This window comes from Cystoisospora suis (assembly GCF_002600585.1).
Source record: "Cystoisospora suis strain Wien I chromosome Unknown contig_5850, whole genome shotgun sequence".
In the NCBI taxonomy this organism is placed as follows: Eukaryota; Apicomplexa; class Conoidasida; order Eucoccidiorida; family Sarcocystidae; genus Cystoisospora; species Cystoisospora suis.
This window is the reverse complement of record NW_027158639.1, coordinates 2,765-3,002: the sequence shown is the minus strand read 5'-3', so window position 1 is coordinate 3,002 and position 238 is coordinate 2,765. Positions and strand designations below refer to the sequence as shown.

The following is a 238-nucleotide window of genomic DNA, read 5'->3' as shown; positions in this document are numbered from 1 at the left end:
TTCTTTCTCACCCTTTCTTTCTTATTCTTCGAAGTTTCTTGTATCTTAGAAGTGCGATGAATGGGAAGAGCTAGACTTGCTTCGCTTCTTCCCGCGCTCTATTAGTTGCTCCAGTTCCTGGTAGGTGCGAGATGGCGGCGCTGTATGCTCCTAAACCGCCTCTTTACCTCATCCAATCTGGTGGAAGATCCAGCCTTCGATCCTTGTCCCTCTCTTCTTTCTTCTCCTGTCTTTCTCT

General features: G+C 47.5%; 1 protein-coding gene across 1 annotated transcript; it reads left to right on the top strand.

Moving 5' to 3' along the window:
* Positions 1–5: 5 nt before the first annotated feature.
* CSUI_009648 (uncharacterized protein) lies at positions 6–235 on the top strand (the record flags this gene model as incomplete). The annotated part of the gene is made up of 1 exon (XM_068069760.1): positions 6–235. A coding segment is annotated over exon 1 (102 nt), but the record flags the coding sequence as incomplete, so codon positions are not given.
* Positions 236–238: the final 3 nt, after the last annotated feature.